Genomic DNA, 24,287 nt, shown 5'->3' on the forward strand with positions numbered 1-24,287 from the left:
TCTCCCTTCCTCTTTAGCCTCGACCATCTTCTGACCACCCTCCCCTTCCTCCCCACCCTTCCCCCTTGTTGCTCTGCAGAAAGTTTGATTGAAGCAGAGATAATTTCAGGCTATTATTTAACACAATAGCACTCGATCGGAGACGCGTAGCTCTTCGGCGCAAAAGAGACACACTGAAACGTAAATCTAAAAGGACATTATTGCCAGAGATCACAAGATCAACCATACAAGGGCTCCATTATTTTCAGAAAATATAATGTGAAATGAAAATCACTGGCAGGCGAAAAACGGTTTATTCCCCTCACCTTTTCTTGGACCTCCTTTTGTCTTTCAGTCTTTGTATGCATGAATTCTGACTGTAGAGGGATCTGTACAGAGCGTCTGCCATGTAAATATTTCCTACTAACATAAATAACACGGCAGATTCAGCTGCATGAGCCTTTTGCATGAACATCGTAGAGGAATGTCGAAACCGTTTCCGTCCACGTGTTTGTAATTGTGCTTCAGGTTTTCTCCACGTCGCTATTGCCTTAACAGCAAAGACAGGGTGAAACACTGCAGACGTTCTCATCCAAAACACATTTCCGAACAGCCGCAAACATGCAGAACGCGTTTCTCAAGTGATTATGCCGCACTCAGAGCCCTGATTGGTAGCCGAGCAAAAAAACGCGCCCTCATCTACGAGATTCTGCTCCGACATCTCATCCGAACCCCTCAGGAGAGCGCCGGGAGAAATCCCTCCACCGCACACAAATACAGTCCTCGGCACCACTTGAGATGTTCATTACACACATGCAGCATGGGCGGGATGTAAGGGGCCGCAAATTGCCACGTTGCTAGACTGGTTAGACTGGTTTCTATGGCAATTTCCAAAGCAGGTAATTCTCCAGGCAATTCAGGAGGCTTTCTTGAGGCAATTGTTGAGACACGCAGCGGCAAAGTGTGGGTTATTGAAATATTGCGGCGGCAATTCTCCTCTCATTTAGAGACAATTTCATCCCAGGGAAGTAAAAGTTAGATATAAAAAGCATTATTGAACATAAAGCCGTGGAAAAAAAAAGAAAAAAAATCTAATTTATAAAAGGAAAGAGCCGCAAGAAAAATCTGTGATATCACCACACATATGCAGACACCACTGTATATCAAATAAAGCCACAGTGAACAGCTTTACCTGATGACAACAGAACACATTATTACCATTTGTCGTCTTAAACTGCAGCGTTAGATTTACTATTGAGGTAATTTGCAGGTGTGACACCGCTAGAGAGCAAGAAATTTAAAGCTACATTAGGTATTCGCTCGCTGGCAGCCCCAGATGGCATCGGGAGATACTGTTTGAATTCTGAACAGCTAAGTAGCTAGAAATTATGGGACGAGATGTCTGTAAAGTGAACACATTTCTCAACCCGGCAACGCTGTGATGCTTCACATGAAAACAAACAAAAAGAGACAATGAGGCAGCGAGTCCAGCTTCTCTCTGGACAAAGCCGACGGTTGCCAGGAGACAGTTTGTATTCTACTTAGTTCTAATTATTTCCTGACCCGGTGTGACAACAATGATGGATTAGAAATTCCTCTGTGCACCATCAATAATGCAGACCTCCACGTACCAGTCAAAACAATTAAAGACCATTTGACATGCATGATAAATAATCATGACGTCTGTTGTGAAAACACTTGTCTGTCAATTATTCGGCTCATAAACACAAAAATAAAAGAGCAAATGGGTTTCAGTCCGCCAGCGCACACGGAACAGATTCCTTATTGACTGCAGAGGAAGTCTGACTTTGTGCGTCCCTGCGAGTGCACACGCCAAGTTTGGCTCCGCAAAGATCTGGGACAAATAATACTTAAAAATAATTTAAAAATTCATCCATTCATTTTCTGTAACCGCTTGTCCTCTGGAGGGTTGCGGGGTGGCTTGGGCCTATCCCAGCTGTCATTGGGCAAGAGGCGGGGTACTCCCTGGACAGGTCTCCAGTCAATTGCAGGGCTAACACAGAGAGACAGACAACCATTCACACTACAGCCAATTTAGAATCAGCAATTAACCCAACGAGCATGTCTTTGGGACGGTGGGAGGAAGCCGGAGTACCCATTGGCCGATGGATTCAAACCCAGGACCTTCTTGCTGTGAGGCATAACTGCCATTGATGCCTCACACAGCATAGTGGCTTAATTTAAAAATAATAAACCTTCCTGTTCTCCACAATGACCTAAACAAACGTTCTTCTCACAGTTCTTCTCTCTCTTATGACGTCTTAAAAAGGCCAGGGTCATTGCCTGGAGGAACATATGTGCACCACAAAGTTGTAGAGAGGTGGTCCGGGTGGATGGTGGGCGTACAAAGCCCAGAACTGTAGCATTAGAAACCTTCAAGTCAAAAAAGTCACAGCCAAAGCAGTTAATGCAGCAGCGGCAGGAGTAACTAATTATAAGGCAAGTAGTGTAGCTCGATCAGGATCACTGACAGCTTAAAGACTTTGAGGAATATACCACGCAGCAAGGAAACGGCCTCATGTAGTTTGTCAGCGTCGGCGCAAGGGAAGGATGATTATGTAACTTCCCACTGGAGTCCGTAAGACTATTTGAAGAGGCTGCATCATTTGAATGGATAGGCTTATACTGTGTAAATGTTTAAAACATACTGTATTTCCCCTTGCGCTCTGTTGTAGCTCCTGTTTCTTTAATTCCTCCTTCCCAAAAATTAGGCCTAATTAACCTTTGCTCTGCTCTGATTGGTCAGCCGGTCCACTTGGTCGATGATAGATGCAAAACTAGCTGCTGTGGCATTATGGTGACTGGAGATAAGAAACACAAGTAAAGGATTCTGTTGGAGAGAATAACTCCCTTTAGAATGGACCTTAGTCTCAGAAAACATTTGAAAGTATAGTATAGTAGGGCCTCTTTCAAATTATGTATAGATAAACATACAAAAGAGTAAGGCTATATACATATACTCAAAGTTAATACACTGAAAAGTACATCACGAGTATGTCACTTTTAAGCCTGAAGAAGAAATTATCTGATTCAAATATTCTGAGCTTTAATGTGACCCCCATGTGCAAACAGTCTGTATTAACATCCGGGACTTATATTTGCTATTAAATCTTTGCTATGTAAAACCTTTCAATATTGCCAAAATAAAACATAATTTATTCCGGCTTTAGGGTGTAAAAAACTTCATCACACTAGCTTATTTCTTTCTTTTTTTATTAGTTTTAGTGTAGGGGAAATATGAGAATATCACCTTTTTTCAAATAACCTAATGAAAGTCAGTTTGCCAGCAGTTTCAATCGTTTTTGAATAATATTAAACATTTTTTGGGACTGAAAATGTAAGGCTAATATGCATCATATCTAACCATTTAAAAAATAAAAAAGGTCAGTGCATTTCTGGTCAGATTTGGTCATACAGTGTTTGAAATCTGATCCTGCAATGCTGAGACTAAGCAAAGAAATTAAAAGAATACTGATTTGGTTCTTATGTCAGGTTTTACAAGGTATTTAGCCCTGATGCTATCCCGTATCAGAAGAACTCTTTCTACGTGAAACGTCTCCTGGGAATCGCCCGTTGACATGCCCTGTTTGTAATAAGCCTCGTCTTGACTGACTCCAGCCACGAGGTTACACCCTTCAATAAAATCTCTGTTTGCCGAGCCAAAGACTGAACCAGCAGTTCATATCCGGGATGGCAAAATCCTCATTTTATTCTCCGAAAAAGAAAACAGGCCGTCAAGTTCACCTTTGGTCAGTGACTGAAAAGTAATCAGCGAAATGAATCAGCCAACTGTTAATCACCGCCTGATTCTATTTTTCAAGCATCGGTTTGCTTTGACAGAGTTATTACATTATCAGATATGAAAACTTATTTGGGCCACGCTTCCCCAAGGTTATGTTATCTACCCAATATACCGGTGCTTAAAATGACTTCAAGGTGAGTCAGATTTCATTTAGATTAACCCTCGGCTTTAAATGTATGCATTTGAGGCAGTTTTCTTTAAACGTACAAAAAAGTCCCAACGCTTTTATTCCACTCTGACCTGACTGTGAGTGAAACATAGGTGAAGCTCACCCGAATGGTTTTCTAAAAGAAGTAAAAAGATTGTTGCATTAATAATAACACTACTCTAGTTCAAGCATGTTTGGTTCTTGGTGTTTGCAGACTTTTGTTTGGCAAAATCTTTGATCATTCTGATGAGAGAGTCCAACTTAGCGTCTACATGGACGCTAAGTAAAATCCTCTACATGCCCCAAAACAACAGTAACAGTGGAGCTTTTTTCTGAAGCATCAAATCTACTTTTTTGCCCATCTTTATGGATCGGGACACATTTTTTTTTACTACCTCCTATGTTTCTTTCCTTCATGTCACCTGATGTTTACCCCAAATGGGGTCAAACATGAGCTGAAATAATGGATTTATTTCAACCAGGAAGAAAAGATCGGATTTATCGATTGACTTAGTTGTCAGACGCTAATCATTTCTTATTCAACCCTGTATAGGACATTGAGCATACATCATTGAAATACTTGGAAGTTCTTTTAGGGCATTTTTTCCTTTTATGTCATTTTTCATATTTTTTCAAAATCTAGATCAGTGAAGTTAGCATATATGGTTCCTTGCCCTTAAAGGGAAACTTTTTACAACTGGGACCTTATTTCTGGCATAAAATACAATCGTTTACTTACTCATATAACATTGTTGTTATTTGGAGTCGTTCAGCACATATTTAGATCCATATAGTGGGAGTGACTGGGGCACCGAAACGCAGCCTCTAAATAACGCATTGTCTGCAGCAAAACTCGATCATTTCACCAATATTTTGTTATGATACACTAGTGCTATTCCCCGTTGAGTCCGGAGTTACCTGTTATCTATTCGTGGACTTTCAGCTGTTTGTTGTTCTTTGGCCAGCTGTTCCTCTCTCTGCCTCCGCATCCTCCTTTCAATGAGCTCCTCGTCCGTACACTCTGGCTCAAAACAGTAAGGGCGTCCTTCATAAACAAAGTCGTCGTCCACAACCTCAGAATCGGAAAAATATTCAGCCATGTTGCAAAAAACTAGCAGTAGCAAATTACAGCTAAACAAGCTAGCTGGGTGCACAGTCAGAAGTTAGTAGGTCAATCTACAGACCCTGGATGATGATAACAGGTAACTCCGGACTCAACGGGGAATAGCACTAGCATATCATAACAAAATATTGGTGAAATGAACGAGTTTGGTGGCAGATAATGCGTTATTTAGAGGCTGCGTTTCGGTGCCCCAGTCACTCCCACTATATGGATATACGCGGATCTAAATATCTGATAAACGACACCAAAGTTATATGGGTGAGTAAATTATTGTACTTGTCAACATACATATTACCACATTAGACGACATTAGGCCACTTCTTCTTCATGGTACCTAATAAAGCAGTTCATGCAGAGGTGGACCTTGGAGACCACATTTGACATGATAATGTTGCCTTAATCGTCACTGATTGGCTGGATGAAAACCACATGCTTCTCAACCTCACCGAGATGCACCGGGACTCAATTTAAAAAGTGTGTGGAAGTTACCAACTATGGTTCCTCGCCCCATAAAGGGTTAACAGACCGTCAATAGGTTACACTACTCCTGTCAGTCTGAGTTAAAATGCCTTCCATTAGGCCAGTCTGTTAAAACTGAGGTAGTTACAGAAAGCCTTTTTATTCTAATAAAAGCTAATATTATGATTATTACAGGAGTACTAGTGTCCATGTAAATGCAATGACTGTGACTGTGAGGAGAGACAATAGTAAAAATATATCAAAGCCATTAACTTGCACCTTCCTCTCAGAGTTTCTATTTAATACAGACTTGGACAGGCTTCAGGAGATTGTCACCTTGTTGATTTCTTCTTGCTTGAATCCCTTTTAAGTAGCTTCTGTCATTTGCTGAGTGGACGGAGATGTGAAAATGCGAGGGAAAAACAACACAAACTGTGATGTCCATTAATTTACATAACATTACGCTTTGCTTCCCGATGGAAATGCATTACAGCTAAATGAAAGTTTATGCCACATACACAAGTCGCATTGATTAGCCGGCTGAATTACAGCTACCTTTTTGACAGATCTTTTTAGTTTTTTACGTGGACGTGGCATGTGGCGCAGTCCTTGAGCAAATCAAGCCAACAGGGTCAATAAATCCCATTACACTTCAATTAAATGTTGGAACAAGCATGTAATTTAAGAAACAGTGGATCAATGGGGAGCCGCGGTGAGAATATGTAGCGGCCGCAGAAACAAAGCGTGTGGACTTTTCATGTAAAACGGCAACAGGAGTAGTGCCAAAAAAGAAAAAACTCAGTCTCATTAGTAAGAATGCCTCGTCGCTAGAAAGTAAAAACATTTTCACAACCCTCCTGTTGGTTAAAAATCACCAGCAAATGTAGATTAAAGAAAGAAAATGCACTGCCTTATCCAAAGGGTGTTGACATATACTTTGATATACTGATGGAAGTGGGAAGATTCAAGCTAAAATAACAACATAATTGAGTAGATTTATCATCCATACTGTCTGTCAAAAAGGCTGCTTTATGGAAATAAATTCACGTTATTACAGATCGGCGTTTCAGCGAAATGATGAATGTTATGTTATCACACATAAAAGGGCTGCGGCTGACTCAAGGTGCATCTAATAAAGAACATCATGAACGTGCGTAATAAAGTGCAAGGTGGTAAAAAGCTGCGAATGTAAAATTAATTGACAATTTGAAAAAAAAAAAAAATAAATACAAGACACGTTCGCCCTTAAACATGAGGCTAGATTCCCGCTCCAGATGTTACTGAGATGGCGCAGGTGTTAAACGACAGGAAGGAAAAACTGTAAAGGTGTGTTCAGTGTTTTCAATTAACTTCTGTCATCGCCTTTTACCTTACGCTGAGTTTCAGTGTTTGAGGCCAACTCATTTACATGCTGTCTGCATTTGTATACGACGAAGTTGTGTTCCCAGCTCAGGCAACGCAAACACTTTACCGTTTGAGCTTGACTAAATTAACACTTAATAAACATCTCAAGTCACTGTGGACTTTATTTGTATCAATCCTGAAATGCACGGGTTGCTTTTCACAGTCCATTAATGGAAAAAGGTCAATTCTTGCACACAGTTATCACATCTGCACTGATTTATTTAAAGAAAGGTTGGACTTTCTTCACAATCATGTATGCTTGTAACCTTATTCAATTACATAGCTAGTTTTTAATTTTGACCTTGTTTCACTGTTGCATTTTTAAAAATTGCAAAAAGTGCTCAATTGTAAACACAGAGTGAGAAGTTTAATAAACTGTATTTCACTATAAGCAGATAGTAGTGATTCACAGATCAGATTTAGACACCTGCACCTGATCACACTTTTCTCAGTGAGATATACACTGATCAGGCATAACATTATGACCATTATGACCTGACAGGAGAAGTGAATAACATTGCCTGATCAGTGTACGCCCCTTGAGTCATCAGCATTTACTAACAATGCCCCGATTACAACAATAGTATACTGGTGTTAATACTACCAGATTAGGTATCAGTGTAACTTAATGAAAGGTTAGCATTAGCGTTAACCTACCTGTGCAGGTGGGCATCAGTTGTTGATCAGTGCTGCAGATACCGTGGATGTCTGTTCTGGTTTTGTGTGAGGGGTTAACAAGAGAACTGGACTCCTCTAATGTTTTCTTATGTGATGTGAAATCTGCTGCTGCTGAGACGACTTCCAACCAAAGTAACAGACGAGGAGCACGGCAACAAAATTATGAAGCCAAACCAAATACACTTAGCCTGACAATAACAGTAACGTTGCTGTGATGTAGAATGGTTTTAAATAAATCATTTCATTTTATTTTATTTTCAGGGCAAACTTTTGGTAAACTTAAAATTACAACAGGGATTTGGATAATAGCTTGAGCACACTCTACATCTTTAATCCCTCAGACTAAAGTTCTGAATATGTGCTAATTTGTGCCAGAAAAAAAAGAAAAAAGAAAAAAGCTGAAGCTTAAAATGAGTTCAGATTTTAGAGAATGTACTTAATATTTCCCTCATTAAAGCTATACTGTGGGACTTTTAAATACAAATGAACATCTGTCACATTCACACTCTTGCCAAACGGGTTCACACAATGCTGATTAAGTTAATCAGTGCCATGTAAATGTTTCTCTATTTCACAATCATACATTTTTTTTTAATATAAATTTTTAATATAAATTCTGAATAATATATATTTTTGCCAGAGGTGAAAAGGGAAGCAACAAAAAGAGATGGAGGAGCCTACAGGATCTATGAGTATGATGAAGAAACAAGAGTTATGGATGTAACTTAGGTTCTATGAATTCCGGGGGAGTCAGGGGTAAAGTGAATTTTGGAATAATTCGAGTGTTTGTTCCAAATAATAAAAAAAAAGGAACCCAACATTCAGAGAAAGAATTACAGTAAGACCATAAAAGAATTAATGATGATGAACAGAGTGCTCAGTCATTTGTTAGTCTGTTAGGAGTTTTGCCTTTTTTCCTCTCTTGTGAGCAGAAAGATTTCCAATAGTGTTGAAATTCAGTTCAACACAAATTAGTCTTAATAGCACATGCTGCAGTAATTCTATAAAAAAAATCTTTGAGTCTGTTCCATTAATGACCTTCTTTGCATTTAATTTCCCTTCAGAAGTAATTATACATCCGCCGATAGGCCATTATCTTAAATCATCAAAGTCCCTTGGCTCACCACCCTAAGTTTGATGTAGGAACTCTGGGAGTGCATAGAAACAGACAAACACATTCAGACCAACTTCTGCTCTGGATCAGTGTGAGGAGAAAAAGACTACAGCCATGAAAAAAAAATGTGTGAATGAAAACTATTTATAGGTCAAACATTTTTTTGTGGGTGTGCAGCCAATAACATGCAAACAATGGTAAATTCCTTCAGTGGTAGAATAAAAAAAAAAAAGTGAGTTTATTTTGGCTGATTTTAGAGTACTGATATAGTGGAAACGATTGCAGTTTCTCTCTCAGATTTGACTTGTCCATGTGCAGACCCCCTAAAATGTTTCAAGAAAACATACAAGTGGAAAGTCTGTCTCTATCACCTCTTAATATAATCATTTTGATGCAGGGAAAAACCATTTCGAAAATGTCACCCACTGGAATTGAAACAAAAATGTCTTATTAACCTTCTTAATGCTGTGTTTTTGTCAAGCAATAGTTTGACATTTTGAGAAACATGCAAACATTTATTCTCCCTGAGAGTTAGATTAGAAGATCAATACAGGACTTTATCAGGTCTGATAAATATAAATGATAAATGTATAGATGTATAGTTGCAGCTAGCTGCTGGGCTAGCTTAGCTTGACATGAAGACAAAAAATGGAGGGAAACAGTTAGCTTGAGATAGAAGCTAACTGTTTGGCATGAAGCCTAAAATGGAGGAAAACCATTACCTTGAGATGGAAGCCAACTGTTTCAGATGAAGACTAAACATGAAGGGAAACAGTTAGCTTACATCTCAAGCTAACTGTTAAAAATGGAGGAAAACAGTTAGCTTGAGATTGAAGCCAACTGTTTGGGATGAAGACTAAACATGGAGGGAAAATCTGCATTTTTCTGATATGCTCACTGATATGCCACATTAGTTCTTGGCTTCACACATTGTTAAATTATGGCTTACTACTTAATATATATTAAGTAGGAATGGCAGATAAATCTAACAATCTTTTAGGGGATTTTCGACCTGCTGTCTGTATGCTAAACCAGCTAGTGCCCAGCTGATAGTATATTTTTCTTCTAACATGGAGTTTCATTTTTTATTTCCGCTAAACCCATAAGACAAAAATAAATAAATAAATAAATAAAATGCTCATCAGACTGTTGCTTTAGATTTCACCTGAAGATGCCAAAGTCTTCTCGGCAAGCGTATAAATTAATAACCTGACAAAGCAGAAAGTTTTCTTAGCAGCTTGAACAGTCCTTGATGCTGACCTGAAACAAATAAGCTGTTCAGACGCTTCTGTCAATGTCTCTAGCATGCATGTCAGGAGGAGTTTAGCTGCATGTCTTTTGTTGTGAAAACACCAAATTCACCTTCAAGCTCAACGCTCTCCCTTTTGTCTTTCTGAATTCCACTGTGCTTGATTCTGCTTTTTCAAAGTATAGCTTCTCCTTTTGGGTTCTTATTTTTATCAAACATTTTTATTATTTTACTTTGCTTATGCTCTGTTTTTTAAAAGTTCCCTCGATATATTCCTTTTTATGTTCTATCCATAAAATATATTTTGTGCTGTTACAGCTTTTTGTCTTTCATCATTTCATATTTTGTTTGCTAAATGCCAATTATTTGTAGGCAGATTTAAGTCTGTTTGTGGTTTTTGTTGCCCCATCAAAACATTTCCAGAGTTGGGATCGTCGTTTTCGTAGATGTAGAGATGCTTGAGGAATATTCGTAAGTTTCATCTTTACTCTCATTCATTTCTTTTTTTTTTTTTTTTTTTGCATGTCCGACCATTCATTAATGTCATTTCACAGTTGTCATAATCATTTTCCTTTCAAACACACGTTCAAGGAATAAGGAGAAAAGTAATGTTCAGTTCAGAGCGTAGACTGTATAAAGATGGACGGCAGAACTGCTCCTCAAAGGTGAAGTCAAAGCAAGTAGAGCTCTCCCTGGTGGCTGGCTGCAGTATAGGTCATAAGTTACGCCTCCTCCATGTTAGTGGATGGGACTTGGGCCAACCCAAAAATTACAGTTCAAATAAATTTTTTTCAAGGATGTTTCAATCAGGATCACACAAAGCAGTTCAGAACTGAGGGAACTCTAGTCATGATCGCTAACCTTACTCTGCCACCAGGGTAATTTCGTGTGTGTCCTGCATCCTGCTGTGATTTCATGGCCTTTTGAAAAGAGCAGTAATCAGTCTGGATGAGAGTGTCAATAAAAATACAATTATGGTGTCGGAAACTTGACTCCCCACCTACCCAGAACGTATGTCGTTGCATCCTTTTAATTTAGCAAAGGCATTAGTGAGAGTGAAGTATTAACAGAGTTGACTCCAACCTCTACGTGTCGCCTTCAAGTGGGTGTTTAATTGACTTTTCTCTCGGTAAATTAAATGTAGCTGTTCGAGTGTGATGTGCACTAGACATTCATCCACTCTCGATACTTGCACAGCTAACAAATGATGCAAAATAAATACACAAACCTCAGCACTCTTCTCCAGTCTCAAGTTGTTACCTTGCAGATGCAACTAGATTCTAAGTTTAAATAATGACATGAGCACAAGGAGTGACACCCTGAGCACTCAGAGCCCCCAAGAAGATCTCAAAGCCAGTATACATTTCAAGTAAAAACGAGAAGCACTGTATTTTGAAAAGTAGATAAACAGTCAGACAACGCACAACATGATGTAACAGCAGAATAATGACTGTAGTTGTTTTGGAAAAACTGACTGAGTCCATTTGATAGTCTCTGCTGTTTGAGTGCCTCACACAATCCTGTCTGGATATCTGACATCCAGTCATGTAAATAGGATAATTACACAGCGGCATAAATTATACAAAACCAAGTAAACATAAGGAGTCCTGGGCAAACAGTTGTGTAGAGCCATCTGTGGCTGTGGGGGAGAAAACTACTCCACTGAGAAGGACAAGTTTAAAATAAATGCTTGAGGCTTAAGAAAGAAAGTCAATGTTACAAAGGAGAGGACGTTTAGCAGTCAGGGAGCGCCAAGTGAAAGATGTTATAAGGTACGGACACACTAAACTGACATCAGAGAACTACCAGCAATGAAGGCTGTGACTTTGCGTCATATAACCTGAGTCTAGGCTATAGACTGTAAAAAAAGTGGACACCATGACAGCACTTCAAAAGTGAAGCGTGTGGAGCTCCCCCTGGTGACTGGCTGCAGTATGGGTCATAAGCCACACCTCCTCCATGTTAGTGGATGGTACATCAGTATGGTTTCCGTCATTTTAGGCAGTTAATACAATGCTAATGTGTGTTCACGTGTCCACTTTTTGGAGAAATTTCATTCATTCGCTATAAAAACAGGAAGTGACATTGTGATGATTGACAGTTGCCATTGACAACTGCTCCATGAAGTGATAGAAAAAGTAGGACAATAAATAAATAAGTGCAGTGTATAATACAACATTTCTTTGTGTGCAGACCACTGAATTCTAGAGTTAGTTTGACCAATAGGAGGTAATGGGGACGCGTCATCCATTTATTCTACAGTCAACGATGTAGACCAAAGGAAACAGTGGAACACACCGCAAATGGACGGCTAATAAGTATGTTGTGTACCTGCGTGAAAAGAAGTAACTCTTCATACCAGCAGGTGGCAGTAGTCTGCATTCTTATTTGTGAATTTGAAGGTTCAGATGAGATAAATATGCTAAAAGAGTGTTGATTTTACCATTTTTGTCGCTTCTAGTTATCTTCTTGTACACTTTACATAGCAGCCAATCAGAGCGATCTCTCTTGTAACGATCTCCATCGCTGTCAACGTGCTGAATTGGTTGAAGAGTTGCCACGAGGCATCTGGCTACAACTAACGGTGCAGGACACACCACAAAAACGGGGGTCAGAGACACTCACTGCCCGACATTGGCATAAGGCCGACTTTCAGTTTGGTTGCTACGGCCATTGGAGTTGCATTATGGGAGCTGCAGCGAATCCTCAATCCATAATAGGAGCTAAAAGAATTAAAACCCCTGAACCCGTTGGCACCTTTCTGATTCATGAAAACAGGGCCCTCAGTGCAAAAACGGCGGTGGCTAGTTACGCACATATGGCATATTTATTGCCGCATCTGGTGCTGTGACGAATTGCTCTCACGATGTTCCTTTAGTGTAACATAAAATTAAAAATGTGTTATGTATGACTCCCACAGTATTTGTAGACAGACCAATTCTCAGTGTGGAGGAACATATGCATGATTAAGTGTTGAAATTCTGCTTGTATTTGAGTTAGTAGAGTGTTTAGTCCAGTAAAGAAATATTGCTGCAGTGTGACGTCGCCAAATAAGTTTCTATAATAAACCACTAAGTGAAGCTCTATGTGGTTCAGAGACATGCTGCTCTTCAGTATACTGTAACGTGACGACACTCTCATTTCAGGTTCAGCCAAGCCTCCTCAAACGAATGAAACTCTGTGAACCTGCAGCATTTTCTTTTTTTCTCCTTCCACTTTCCCCGCAGGACTCTGGGAGGCATCCAGACGAGCTGTTGAACCCAGCTGAATATATGAGCTACCAGCGTGTCAACATGGAACAGTTCCCCGAGTCTCAGCCCGCTCCAACCTACCCTCCCGTTACTTTCTTGCCTCAGCACCCCTACACCCAGCAGCCGTCCAACGAGCCCATGTACTCCAACACGAGCTTCCCCGCCCACGGCCCTCGGGCTCCGTTCACCTTCCCCAAGGAGCAGTCCGTGTGACATGCCACGCGGCTCTTATCTCGGCAAAGAGGCAACTCGACTGTGCCACAAATGCTTCATGAAAAACAAAGCTCTGCAGAACAGATGTGCATCCGTACCCCACCTTGCTTCTGTTCGCTTAAACACATGTGGGCGTCCCCCTGCCATAATGAAAGTGTCCCTCAGTCCCCTGTGTATCGTGCGCTGCTTGCTCCACTGAAGCTGTAGAACCTCTGTCACCTTGTGATGTTAGCATAGTCGCCACCCACCCTCCTTCACCCTCCTTCAACCTCCGCCCTCCACCCTCCACCCCTCTACCCTGCACCACACTCATCCTGTTTGCTTTTGATCGAATCCCCACCTTTGAATATTTTGCTTTTTTTGCCAGCTGTTGAATCTTGTACAGAATATGTATCACTCGAGATGTTATTTTTATTTTCCTCTACTTTTTATTTTTTACATTTCCCACAGTGGTAGTGACCTTTTATAGCAGCTTATTATTTTTTTTTTTTAGGTTTGTCTTCTGTTAGTCTGTTGGTCTTATGCTTGCTTCTTTGAAAGTCAAATACTATACTGTATGTGTGATCAGGTGTTTTCTGGGTGGAAAAAAAAATAGGGAAAAGAAATGCCATTTGATTTTCTAAGACTAATTATCAATCCGTAATGACTTGGACTACCCCCGTTAATGACAGTTAATGACAGCGTTGTTAAGTGGAGACGTGAATTGGCAGCCTTTCAGCTGAATCCTTCATTACGCTTCATAATAGCTTTGCTGTCGTGAAGTTTGACTGGCTATTTCGGACTATTCAATGAAAAATGTTATCCTCATTAGCTAAGGAGAAGATGAAAAAAACACAACAACAAAGGGCTTGAGATCCAGCAGTATCTACTTTCTTCTCATTCACCGTGTATTCTCATCCATCCGTTCAGGTTATTATTATTATTATTTGTATTATCATCTACCTGTAGTTGCCAAAGACGTAGATTCACTCAGTTTTTGTCCATTTGCTTTCATGCCGGCGTTTACATTAAATCCAACCTTGTTTGACGGGAAGTAAAAATTGGCATTGATGAGCTGCACTTTCCCAGTTTACATTATGGCTTTACCATACGCTGTATGTTCCATATCTTTGTGTGAAAAGCTCATTACAGAGGTTGGTTTGAGGTTCAGTACTTATAGAGGGTCCTTTGTGTTTGTTATCAACCGACACAACTTTTCAATGCAGGTCTAATAGGTGAAGACAATCAGAGTTGTCCTCGGGGAAAACTAATATTAAAATAGCTTTTAAGTTCATAGCTAAACGGGAATTCTTTTTTTTTTCAAAAGGACAGCCCACACGTTTAACATATTTAAATATTTTTTTCTAAATATAATTTCTACTAATATAGCCGAAAGAGTTTCAGATCAGAACTAGCTACAGTATTTTTTTAGAGAGTTCTTAGTTGTGTACGTACATAGCACTCCATTTTTACACTGTGACTGTTCATCTCAGAACCATACATAAGCTAACGTGCTTGACGAGCCAATTTCCGACAAAGCTGCCTCCCACACACAAGCCCTGTAGACACAGTGAATTCGAATAAGCTGAAAGTTCACTTTTTTTTTTTTTTTTTGCCACGTCAGACGTACGTTTAAATAAAAAAAAAAGAAAATACTTGTGTTTGTGCTCGATGTGAATAATAAGAGAGAAAAAAAAAAAGAAGTAAATCCTGAAGGTAATTTAGTGTTTGCTCTTAATGGTGGTGGTTTTTTGGGATAGAGTAAAAAACTTGTGAGACTTTCTCCCGTGCTCACCTCGTTGTCTTGCATTGGCTCGATATGTGTGCTAGCGTTTAGTTTAAGCAGTGGTCTCTGGTCTGAGCCACTGAAGGAGTTTGTTATTGCTGTACCTGCTGTGTGAAAATAACACTGAAACACATCTTTGTCTTTTTGTGACACATTTACTATTCATGAGATTCCTTCCTTTTCATTACTGTTATTATTATTATTATTAACATTATTATGTGTAAGTGCTGAAAAAACATGACGGAAAGGGGCATTTACATATTTTAATTTCTACTGTACTCATGTCGAAATGTCCTGAAAAACAATTGCCATGTTTGTTTTCACCCTCGACCTTTTTTCGTTTAGTGTTTTGTAAGACTGTAACATTTAGTTTCTATTTTTTTACCATATACATACATGCATATATATATATATATATATGTGAGCCTGCAGCACATTTTCTTTTGACGTTAACTGCACATTTGTGGAAGGACAATAATCGCGTAGATGTTAGGGTGGCGAGGACGAAATTACGAAACAATGTGAAACAGTTGAACCTGTTCTTTACTGTTTTTGTTTTAGTTTATTTGAGTTATGTTCGATGTAAATATTAACAATGTAATCTGATGTGTGAAAAAAAAAACAAGTCATGCAGTTTAACATTAAACTTCACAAACTAAACCATGCTGTAGTTGTCGCTATTTATGTTCGTCTCATACTGAATCCATGTTTAATGTTCACAATGCTTGTAGCTCCATTTTGGGCTGCACCAAGCCCTTAAGTGTTTTAGCATCAGCAACAAGCTAGTCACTCGCTTTCTTTGCTAATTTGGAAGTAGGTGGAAAGTACGGTGGCCCTGAAGGTTAAAACACAATGACATTTCACAAAACACAACGGCATTACAGAAAACACAACGACATTTCAGATTACTCAGGGGACGCATGATGAGGACGTAGTTGCCCCATCTCCTCAGTCCTAACTTCTTCAACCGTGCTTTGAGGTTTTACGAGGGACATGTTAATGTCACAATGGGTTGAAAGCATATCAAGGATGATGTCCTCTTTCAAAATATTCCTCCAATAATGCCATCTCGTCCTTGATTCTTTCCAACGTGGTTTAAAACTCGCACACAGCTGAGTAGAAACAGGAAATGACGTTACACTGTCGGGTTCTGTCCAATCAGAAACAAGAGGTCTTGTCCCTACCCTTTTCCGTAAATGTCATGAAATGTCGTTGTTGTGTTTAGTGTAATGTTGTTATGTTTTGTGAACGTGTACAAACGTTCAGGTTTTTTGTTATTCAGCTGAAGTAGCAATACCACCAGTAACCACTAGATGGCTAACATTTATCAGTTCTAAATCTTTGGCTGTAAACAGACTCCTCAGCTCAGCTAATAACTAGGGCCGGGACTCGATTAAAAAAATTAATCTAATTAATTAGAGGCTTTGTAATTAATTAATCGAAATTAATCGCATTTTAATCGCATATAAATATTTGACCTGAAAACAGTGAGAAGTAATTTTTTTCATATGGATTTTTAGTATACCATTGAATAATGACTAAATTTCCCATCCACGGGGCCAACCAAAGCGGTCTCATCAGCTTCTTCTTTCATGTTCACTGTGGTTTGTTGTTGTCTGAAGTAATGAACAGTGTTGCCAACTCTTCAGGAAAGGAAAGTAGCTATTGGCTGTCCTAAAAGTCGCTAGAAGTCGCTAAATGACGTCATCGGCTAATTTGCATAATTTACCTTTTGGATGTAATTGTGATGGACGCTGTATTATTAACGCGCCTCCTTTATCAGGGCTTGGTATTGGCAAAATGACTCTAAAGAGACACTCTGGCACAGTAACTTAAGTTTTTTTTTTTTTTTTTTAGTTTTTCTTAAGTTTGGTTTAGTTTCTAGCCTACAAGTCACAGGCACAAAAGAACATGAGCATTTTTTGCCATAACTAGAATATTTTTAACATTTTTTGTACAAACGGTTTTTACTTGACAAAATTAACAATCTAAATGGATTATTATTTTATTATTTATTTTAGTGTGACAGTGAAGAAACATTTACATCCCGCTCTGTAAACCAGGGCGCGATCAGCGGCAGCTTTGCGCATGCGTCATTCGTTTGCAGTCTGGACGCGGTGGCGTGGTTCTCCCTCTCTGCTCTGACTGCTGCTGCGCGGGGCTACTGTGAGACTGACCGCCTGTGAGTGCTTTGGGACGGGAGAGGGGCTCACGGCAGCACCCGCTGCTTGTTGAGGACACTGGTAATGAACGCTAGTTGGTGATCCAGTATAATCGGTCCGCCGAAACTCATCCAGTGAGAAACGTTCCGCGGTGCAAAAATAAGTGTGATTAAAATGCGTTAAAAAAAATTAACGCGTTATTTTTGTGTAATTAATTAATCTTAATTAACGCGTTAAAGTCCCGGCCCTACTAATAACATTCATTTTTAGATATGCAGTGAATTAAAACATTTACAATTTAAACATTGCTATAATTTTACAATTTTACTCACGGTTTAAAATACATTACACACATTTGAAACACTGCTTGTCTCTTTTTCAAAGTAGCGAAGCGATCAGTTGAATCATTGAAATCCTCCGTAGTTCCCTCTCCGCGGAAAGAACCGTCAGTGCTAAGGACGCATTATTTTTCAGGAATATCCTGATTGCTAGTTAACAGGCTAACTAGTGCAAGTCCAACTGGGATCCATGCAGACTACACTGTTGTGTCTACAAAAACAAAAACAAATGAGATGATGAGAACGGTCTGGTTGATATGCGCATGGAAAACGATTTAACGCTGATTGGACTGTATTTAAGTAGCAAAACAAACACTGTGGTTCCTTTTCTTTCCCCCTTTATTTTATTTTTCACAATACACTTTGTCATTTGATCCACTGTTGATATAAAATTGATTGCTTTATCAATATACATATATATTTAGTTTAATAGCAGAAAATGTTCCCATCCCTGCATTAGAAACTACATACGCACATATGTATGTAGTATTTCATCAAGATATCTTCCTGTTTTCTTTCTTATTAATCATACAGAAATGCTGGAAATATAATATGTTCTCAAACACAATTAGCACACGAAGCAGTCATATCTGATCCATAATATTTCATCACCGTATGAGTGTAACCAGCTGCAACCAGTTGTTTTTGTAGCTGGAGCCAGAGGAGAACTAGACTTGCTGCCACAGAGAGTGTAGCCTGTGTAGCCCTGAGGAAACGAGCTGGACAAAGTCACACCTGCATGACAAACACTTCATACCCACAAAGGTTTTTTCTTCTTCCTCTTTTTTTTGCCACAAACATCAGTTGCATGGGTAAGGATTTATTTTTTTGTTTGTTTTTCTGTGCAACACTTTGCACACTGAAAAGAATTAGTGTATTTGAATTATCTGTTCCCTTTAGAAAAACTGATTTCATATTTAATCATTTTGATACCAAATTTGCAGAATGCTGCAATTTAAGTGGATTGAATGCAGTTTTATTTTTTTTTAAGAAATATTCTGCTGCTTTTTGCCCTTTACACCTGTAATTATTAGTATTAGTGTCTTTGTCTGGCTCATCTCTGACCCCCTGAACTCACAGACAGCACTCGAATAACACATACTGTCCTCAAGTAGACTTGGAGTAGACAACAGGTCGCTCAGTATCTAGTTTAAGGGAGTAATTTAGCCTTCAAATGTTACAGTTAATTTGGCAACCCCAGAGGAGGCACAATGTGCACAAATATGAGAACGGCCTTCACATCCACATCACTAAATAGCCTTTAATGTGGCACAGTTAGAAAGAGAGAAAAATACATCTTTTTAGATCTGTTTATATGTACATGCCAAAGCGGTTTTAATCATCAAAACGAGATTATATTTGAACGGCTGCAATTAAAGTTAAAACAACACGGAATAAACCAGTGCAGAACACATTATGCTGTTACTTCCATTGATTAAAGAAGTCTTATTTTATTACCACATCACCCAAATTTTTCTGATGAGCCTTAAATTATGTAAACGGTTTCACTTTAAAATGGGCACTAAGAAGATTTTTTCTTAATAAGATCTTAATTAGTGATGTACTAGTGTCTAATGTGTAAAGTGGACAGAATAAATCATATAACTGCACATTACAGTAAAATGTGGTTTACAATGCCATTTATAGCCTTGGAAATGATCACACACACTGCCTGGCCAAAAAAAAAGTCGCCACCATTTCGATAAGCTTCTGCAATGTCACAAGATTTATTTCCATCCAGTGTTGCATTCATTTTTCACCAAGATCTTGTATTGATGATGGGAGAGTCTAACCACTGCACAAAGCCTTCTCCAACACATCCCAAAGATTCTCAACGGGGTTAAGGTCTGGACTCTGTGGTGGCCAATCCATGTGTGAAAATGCTCCCATGCTCGTCTCATGCTCCCTGAACCACTCTTTCACAATCTGAGCGCCATGAATCCTGACATTGTCATCTTGGAATATGCCCGTGAACATCAGGGAAGAAAAATTCCATTGATGGAATAACCTGGTCATTCAGTATATTCAGGTAGTCAGTTGACCTCGTTCTTTGGGCAACATAATGTTGCTGAACCTAGACCTGAGCAACTGCAGCAACCCCAGATCATAGCACTGCCCCCACAGGCTTGTACAGTAGACACTAGGCATGATGGGTGCATCACTTCATCTGCCTCTCTTCTTACCCTGATGCCCCCATCACTCTGGAACAGGGTAAATCTGGACTCATCAGACCACATGACCTTCTTCCATTGCTCCAGAGTCCAATCTTTATGCTCCCTAGGAAACTGAAGCCTTTTTTTAAGGTTAGCCTCACTGATTAGTGGTTTTCTTAAGGCTACGCAGCTGTTCAGTCCCAATCCCTTGAGTTCCCTTCACATTGTATGCGTGGAAATGCTCTTACTTTCACCATCCTTTCAGTTTTTAATAATGTGTTGGTCAGTTCTTAACCCAGTTTTAGTAGTTTCTTCAATCCCCTTAGATGTTTTCTCTGCTTGATGCATGCCAATGATTTGACCCTTCTCAAACAGACTAACATCTTTTCCACGACCACAGGATGCGTCTTTAGACATGGTTGTTTAAGAAATGAGAAGCTACTCATTGAATCAGTTGGCGTTAAATAACTTGTTGCTGGCTGAAAGATAATAACCCATGCAGTAATTATCCAATAGGAGGCTCATACCCATTTGCTTCGTTAGATCCAGGTTGCGACTTTTTTTTTGTTGTTTTGGCCAGGCAGTGTAGCGGAGCATTTAAAACGTTGTGTTAAATTGTGCTGCTGCAAATTATTCCACAGTTGAGAGGGAAATATTTGTGTGGTGTTACAAACACGATGACCTCCATGTTAACCCAGAGTTAATTTTCGTAATCAACACAGAAAGAAGCGTGTGATGCCTCCAATTAGTCACTCGCAGCTTCCCATCAGAGTAAGATACATAATGCATTGTGAAATATCTGCAACAAGCCTACATGGAGTTTCAGTTGTTACGCTGTACCTCAGTGGAGAAAACCTCCGCCAGCTGACATTAAAAATCTCGATCTGTAGTTGTTTACTCTGCGGAACAAAGACATAAACATCAGTGATCGCTGATGGCAGGCACAGTGATGATGTCTGACAGAACAAGGTGTTTCAACTTTTGAAGGATGTGTAAAGATGTCAAAAAGAAACAATGGAAGCGTGAGTGAGAAACAACACGAGAATCTAACATGACCACCCTCTCTTATTATATTCTGTATTCCAGCTACACACCGACGGCGTTGTATACCGCACACATTGTCTGTGTGGGCGGTAAGAGCTTCAGAGTGCTGCAGAATATCACACTTGTAACAAAAAAGCTAATTTCCTCATTACCGAAGGACAGGTTAACTCGAGTGCTTTCTTCTGAGAGATGCAAGAATCGCTTGAGAACTCATCCAGAAAAGCCCACTTGATTGGATTGGGTGAAGTCTCCTGGAACAAATCCTCTGTGTCACTTTTATGTAAGATGTCGCCCTGCTCCTCTTTGTCTGCACCCTAATTTGCTTTGTCTTTCTAATATCTGTGTAACAGACATCTCAGTAACACCGGCTTCAGTAATACCAATTACAGGATGACATTAGAATGGATCAAGTTTTTGCAGGTAGATATTGCTGATAGCTGATTTATGTTATACCAGTTTCTAAGAGTTTCTAACTTCATACTTTAAATGTAGCTGCTCGAGAAACTGTTGAAATAGTTGGACACAATAGCAGGATGCATGTAGAACATAATGCGGTCTTATAGACTAGCAAAAAACAAAAACACTGGTCACATTTCAAGGCGACTGAGACATCCGGTGGTTACGTAGTGCACCAGGGGGGTAACTTGTTACGTTGGTTGCCCAGAAAAAGATGCATGAGCTGAAGTTTGTCTTGCATATGTTTAACCTGAGCTTATTTTAACACAAATGAGCTTCTATCGCTAAATCCAACCGAGTTGTTTAGGAGCCGAGAGCCAGCAAATCTCTGTCTCCTGGCTGGAGGTCTGGCATTTGACTTATGTCACCCTCCACCTTCCTCCTCTGAAAGCCGGGTTTGTTGCTCTTTAAACTACCTTTGGCTGGCGCACATTTGTAAAGGTCAGATGGGTCACTGGCGATCGATAACTATGTCATTTGTGCGTGAGCGTATGTTGCGCGGAATATATTGCGAGCCACAAAGGTTCATCATCCTTCCTGTTGCAGAGATGGTATTGCTTCTGAAGGATGGCTGTCAATAATAATCAATGACAGATATGTTTCTGAGATGCCAAAATAATAAAAGAGCACTCCACTGGTTTGGCATTACCAGAAACACAGGAATTGAAGCAGACAGAAGACCAAAAAATGGAGACCAAGCTTTCTTCATGCTTATTAAAACCTTCCACCTACAATACAAATCAGTCATTGATCATTCTGTCAGGAACACAGCCGCTAGCTTTAAGCAGGGATGAGGAGTGGGCAGATGTCTGATAAGTTAACATCTTCCTAACTACATGTCCAAAGATTGTTTTTCACCCTGTCCACCTCAGACTTCAAGCACAACCCAGAGTCATGTCACCTGCAGAAGTTCTCAGATGATTCTGTAATTGTGGGGTGTATCAGGGATTGACAGGAGCAACTTCATCTCATGGTGCGGAGCGAACCACCTTCTGATCAATACAGCTAGAACCAAGGAGATGGTTTTGGATTTCCAGAGGTCCAGGCCCCACCTGCAGCCTGTAACCATCAACTGTGAGTAAAGGTGGTCCAGACTTATAACTACCTGGGTCTACATCTGGATCACAAACTGGACTGGTCAGCTAACAGATTCAGCATATACAGAAAAGGTCAGAGCCGTCTCTATTTCCTCAGGAGGCTAAGGTTGTTTAACATCTGCCGGAAGCTGCTGGACATGTTCTACCAGACTATCATTGCCAGTGTCCTCTTCTACGCCGTGGTGTGCTGGGGAGGCAGCACTAAGAAGAAGGACACCTCACGGCTGGACAAGCTGATACAGAAGGAGGGCTCTGTGGTAGGAGCAGAGCTGGAGTCCCTGACATTGGTGGCAGATGCAAGGACCTTGAACAAAATCCGGTCCATCATGAACAATGTCCACCACCCTCTACAGGACACCATAGTCAGGCGGAGAAGCTCATCCAGTGACAGGCTTCTGTCTCTGTCCTGCTCCACAGACAGCTTGAGGAGGTCGTCTGTCCCTCAGGACATACGACCATACAACGCCTCCCTGTGAGGAACCGACTGGACAGCATTTTAAATATATATAACTTCAATATCTTTCATATCTTTGACTGTAATTCCTCCTGTTTATATGTTTTTGTGTGACGAAGCTACTTTACTTTGACAGTTTAGAATTCCGTGAAATGTTGACATTTCGCAGACCTGGCAGTTAATGTATAAAGCAATGCAACTTGGTGCAACAACAACACAAACTTACCTCAGAAATGTCTGGTCTATGGTTGATTTGACACCTCTGTGACTCATCGCAGGCTCACAAAGCCTGGATACTGCAGCCCTATTGTACCGGAATGTGTAATATTGAACAGGCTCCTGCTATTTTGTCCACCTTCTGTACCTCGAAAAAATAGATAAGATTGCTAACAAGCTCCCTGGTTACCACAGGAGGTGGCATAGCAACAAGTAAAGCTGAGCTCGGGCACGCTGTATGGGAATTATCAGCACACCTGCAATATGTCTGTGACCAATTATGCTGCTAGGCTGGAGGCGCCGATTGCATATACATGCTTTAGAGAGATCTCTGTCACAGGGAAAATCAAAGACAGGAGTGACCGGGAGCATATTAAAGGCACCCGAAGTGATTTCTTTTGTCGGTTATGTATTAGAATAACCAGGGAAAAAGCAGAAATTGGGACACGTGTTTAGTAGATGCATAAACAATTCCATCTCATTACATTCTCCAATAAGCAGGACGAGCCAATTTCCTTTGAACGCTCGACCTTTCGGGCGAGCATATTAAATGCATCGGTTTTGCTCTGTACCTGCATGCATGCGTGCTCCGGTAAACAGTGAATTTTATTTGCTTTTTCTAAAAACTTAAGCGGCTAATGTGAGAAAACGGTGAACAGGGGGCAGGCAGAGGAAGCAGCGGCTCAGATGGGCATTACGCTCATTTTTTCTCATCAGCTCTCTGCCAAATTTTCATATTGTGTTAAGCTCATTGGGATGCATAGGAAGGAAAAGGGAAGCGGAGATGAAACTGAATGATTTGCTGCCTTGCACAAATGGAAACAGATTCCATGTGACACTCCTCAGCAGAGGGGGATGAGCCCTTTCCTCGCTGCAGCCACAGCCAATAAGCATTATCCCCCCTACTATACATCACACACAGTCCCTGTAGTCAGGCCTTTTACCTTTTCCTAATCACATATTGTTGGTAGACCGACTCTGGCTGAAGTTTATTGATACTGTGACTCAAGTTATGCAAACTGATTATTTGGAAATGGTGCTCTTGTTTGGAAATTCATATGATAGGACGAGGCAAATAATGAACAGGAGATAACATTTCTGGCCTCGAGGGAGGAGGCACGGAAGCAGAACAGTCAAATATCTAGTCACATTTCTTTTTTT

At 40.1% G+C, this 24,287-nt stretch overlaps 1 protein-coding gene across 1 annotated transcript in view; it reads left to right on the top strand.

The window, feature by feature from the left end:
* The window catches only part of nectin1b (nectin cell adhesion molecule 1b), a 153,634-nt gene extending 140,020 nt beyond the window's left edge, over positions 1 to 13,614 (top strand). The window contains exon 10 of the mRNA XM_084558106.1: positions 13,205 to 13,614. Coding sequence (XP_084414232.1) covers positions 13,205 to 13,441 — 237 coding nt within the window. The 3' untranslated portion in view covers positions 13,442 to 13,614. The remainder of the gene's footprint in view (positions 1 to 13,204) is intronic.
* Positions 13,615 to 24,287: the final 10,673 nt, after the last annotated feature.

This window comes from Chelon labrosus (genome assembly GCF_963514085.1).
Source record: "Chelon labrosus genome assembly, chromosome: 13".
NCBI lineage: Eukaryota > Metazoa > Chordata > Actinopteri > Mugiliformes > Mugilidae > Chelon > Chelon labrosus.